This window comes from Sinocyclocheilus rhinocerous, unplaced genomic scaffold, assembly GCF_001515625.1.
Source record: "Sinocyclocheilus rhinocerous isolate Xijiao unplaced genomic scaffold, SAMN03320098_v1.1 scaffold1189, whole genome shotgun sequence".
NCBI lineage: Eukaryota > Metazoa > Chordata > Actinopteri > Cypriniformes > Cyprinidae > Sinocyclocheilus > Sinocyclocheilus rhinocerous.
Window position 1 is genome coordinate 106,527 of NW_015633719.1, and position 4,085 is coordinate 110,611.

A 4,085-nucleotide genomic window follows, 5' to 3' on the forward strand; every position below is an offset into this window, starting at 1 on the left:
TGGATATTTTTCTTACAAAAACGCTTCGATTCATCACAGGAGGCCTTTGTTCACCCCCCGGAGCCGTGTGAGACACTTTTTTTTATGGATGGGCGCTTTTTATTTAACTTCTTTTGGACTGATGCATGCAACATCTGCTGAGTGGCATTAAACAGCTTGAAAGAACAAAGACAATTTTTAATATAACTCCGACTGGATTCGTCTGAAAGAAGAAAGTCATATACACCTAGGATGCCTCAGGGGTGAGTAAAACACAGCCTAATTTTCATTTTTGGGTGAACTAACCCTTTAAGCGCAGTGCATATATATAATTTTTATTTCAGTTTTTTTGCTTGTTAATTTAGTGCATCATGTGTTTTTTATGTATTTACAATGCAGCTATTTCTCTTGTGTTGTGCAGATCACATGCACGGTCCTTGAAGATGATTGTGGATGATATATTTAGTTTTTTTCATTTATTTTAGAATTTCGGTCATATGTTTTGGTACAAAAACAATGGAGATCTCATTTAGAATTACATGAAACTTAAAATGCAACTGATAAAATGTTGTTTTTCTTGCATTTGAAGTTTTCTAGGCTTTTATTAAGCGCAGTGCATGCGGTTCTCCTGTGTTTCAGATCCCATGCACGGCCCTCGGCGGCTGCAGGTCGTCGACATCAAATCCAAGCAGTTGACGGTGCGCTGGGAGCCGTTTGGATACAACGTGACGCGCTGCTACAGCTACAATCTGACGGTGCAGTACCGCTACACAGCTAACGGTAAAGAGGAGACGCACGAGGAGACGTGCTACGATACTCTGAACGCCGCGCCGCAGCACACCATCCGCAGCCTGCAGCCCTACACCAACGTCAGCATTAAACTGCTGCTGCGCAACCGCGAGGGAGTCAAAGACAGCCAGGAGCTCCGTGTGCTGACCGACGAGGACGGTCAGTCATCACATGCATCCTAATGCTACATTCAGAGTCATTTACACAGAAAACCTTCTATTAAAAACAAAGAAAAAGGTATTTTATTGGTGCTTTTAGGATTTGGCTGCAGCATCAGACAAAAACATTCATTTTAATGTTATATTAAGAGTCCACATGAAAAACATTGACATTTTGTATAAAATGTTTTATTTAAAAAACTGCATTTTATTGGTATTTTTATGATTTAGCTGTATTATCATATGTTTTTTTTTGTTTAATTTTTAAATTCCCTTAAAAAAAAAAAAATGTTAAGAACAAAAACATTTATCTTAAGGTTACATTAAGAGTCCGTATGGTAAACATTGATATTTTTGATAAAACTGAAAAAAAAAAAACTTTTGGTAAAAAAATTAAATAATATAATATATAAATATGTGTGTGTGTGTGCGTGCGTGCAATGATTGACAAAACATTTTATTTAAAAAAATTTATTATTATTATTATTGTTTTATGATTTCAAATTTATGAATTTTCTTGCAAAAGCAAAACATTCATATTAATGTAATATTAAGAGTTTTATAAAACATTTTAGTAAAAAAATGCATTTTATTATAATTATATTTTTTTAATGATTTGGCTGCAGCCTCAGACATAATTCAAGTTTAATTCATAAATTTTCTTGCTAAAACAAAATTAATTTAATCTTAACAACACATTTAACTTAATGTAATATTAGGAGTCTGTATGATAAACATTGACATTTATTTAAAAAAATTATTGGAATTTTCTTGCTGTAGCATTATATATGATTCAAGTTTAATTCCTACATTTTCTTGCAAACACAAAATATCCGTATGATAAAAATTAACATTATTATAAAATGTTTTATTTATTTTTTTAAATAATAAAAGAAATGTTTTTTGATTTGGCTGTGGCCTCAGACATGATTCTAGTTTAATTTATAAAATGTTCTTGGTCTTTTACATTTGTTTTTAATAAAACCCTGTGAAAACACTTTTTATTCATCATGAATAAGGTCATTAGTGTTGATAATGTTCCATTTGCATTCATGAATGGCTTGGGTTCTTCTTCGTGTCAAGTTTCAGTGTTAAGTGTGTTATTTCTCCTAGACAATAGCGTCCGTTTAAACAGCGTGTTTGATGAGGAACATTTGAAAACACAACAAGCCTGCTGTCAAGGCTGAAGCTCGAACCTCTGGAGAGATGCTCAGAGGTCAAGGAACAGCAAGCAGGCCTTGGGTCGTGTCCATATTCCTTTGACTGAATAGATGAATTATCCTTCTCATGCTTGGAGGCCGTTCAGCTTAGCATTACATATTGAATACAAGAGAATATTGATTTAAAACACATCAGAGTCTCTTCAAATCAATGCGGGTTTGATCAGCAGACTCTGATCAGTTCTGTGTCTCGCTCTTTTGTTCATTTCTTGTGTTTTCTCGTGTTTCCAGTTCCCGGCGCCGTTCCGCAGCAGTCCATCCAAGGAAGCACGTACGAGGAGAAGATCGCGCTCAGATGGAGAGAACCGCTCCAGACGTACGGCATAATCAAACAGTATGAAGTGAGTCCCGATTCCTTCAGCCTTCAGCATTCATCTTCCGCCGAACGCCGCCGTATTACATTCTGCACGCTCTTAATTGACTAATAAATCTAAACTAATAACCTTTAGATCTGAAGGAGCGAGCATGTTAACACGATCTGTTAGCAGCGGCGCTTTCCGATGGAGTTAACCGGCGTTCAGGTCAGCAGAGCCGAGAGATTCCATTAAAAAAGAGCCCTGCAACAATTACAGCCTCCCGCAGGAACGAAACGAGACGGAGAGAAAAAGACCGCAGTAATCTCACACCCCACTTACAAAAATATGTTCTAAGAACGTTTCCATTAAGTTATTTCTGTACTTAATGGAAGCACAGTTTTTTTCTTGTGAAACATTCCGTTCCATGCAGTCGCCATGGGAACGTTACTTTTGAATGTTCTCTGAACATTCTGTAACATTCGTGTAACATTTTTTAAATGTTGCTACTTGTTTCGGAATGTTCGGAGAATATTCAAAAGTAACGTTCCTGTAATGTTTGCAAAATGATACAAAATGGAATGTTCCCTAAATGTTCAAATAACCAAGAAAAAACCATTTCTAAAACGTTTTGAACTTTCAGAAATAACGTTTTTGTAACTTAAAGGGATAGTTCACCCAAAAATGAAATTTTTGTCATCATGTATGAGTTTCTTTCTTATGTTGAACATAAAAGAAGATATTTGGAAGAATGCTGGTAATCAAACAGTCGACGGTCCCCATTGACTTCCATAGTATTTCTTTCCCTACTATGGAAGTCAACGAGGACAAACAACTGTTCGGTTCTTCAAAATTCTTCGAAATATCTTCTTTTGTGTTCAACATAAAAAAGAAACTTAGACATGAGGGTGAGTAAATGTTGACAATATTGTCATTTTTGGATGAACTATACCTTTAATGGGAACATTAGCAAAAGTTCTTAGAATATATTTTTGTCAGCTGGATGCGCTCTCTCTATAATCACTTTTTCTAGCTCTTAACTCTTACTGGATGATGACTATTTCTCAGAATGGAGAAGTATCTGAGGTTGTGTTCATACGAGCTAGTATAAACCGCATGAAGCCTCATCTGATGTGTGGAAGAGCAAACGCTGAGCTGTTCCTGCGGAGGGGATTCTCATTGTTTCTGTGGCAGTAAAAACTGTGGGATGTGTGGCACTGGAATAACAAACAGAAGCACATACCGCAGCGCTGGACTCACAGCAAGCTCACGCAGCAGGAATGTGGCAGGAGGAAACATGTTTCCTTTACGGGAAAAAACACTGATTCAGATTCCTGCTCTGATTGTGCTGTTATTCTATTGAAAACAATATCTACATAATCATCTAAATCGAGTAACTTGCTCTTGAATTTGAAACAGCTTGTTGAATAACTAGGAAATACATTGTGTTATGGAAGTGAAATGGGTTGCCAGCGCTAAAGCTCTAGTCTGTGTGTTATTAAAGGAATAGTTCAGCCAAAAATAAAAAAGTGCTCACCCTCAGACCATCCGAGATCAGGATGAGTTTGTTTCTTCATCAGGTTTGTAGAAATGTAGCATTGCATCAGTGTCTCAGCAATGGATGCTCTGCAGTGAATGGGTGCCGT

The 4,085-nt window shown here is 36.6% G+C and overlaps 1 protein-coding gene across 1 annotated transcript in view; it reads left to right on the plus strand.

Annotated features, from left to right (window-relative positions):
- Nucleotides 1-4,085, plus strand: part of LOC107744738 (protein tyrosine phosphatase receptor type M) — a 182,087-nt gene that overhangs the window by 49,012 nt on the left and 128,990 nt on the right. The window contains 2 exon segments of the mRNA XM_016558555.1: nucleotides 619-927; nucleotides 2,378-2,487. Coding sequence (XP_016414041.1) covers nucleotides 619-927; nucleotides 2,378-2,487 — 419 coding nt within the window.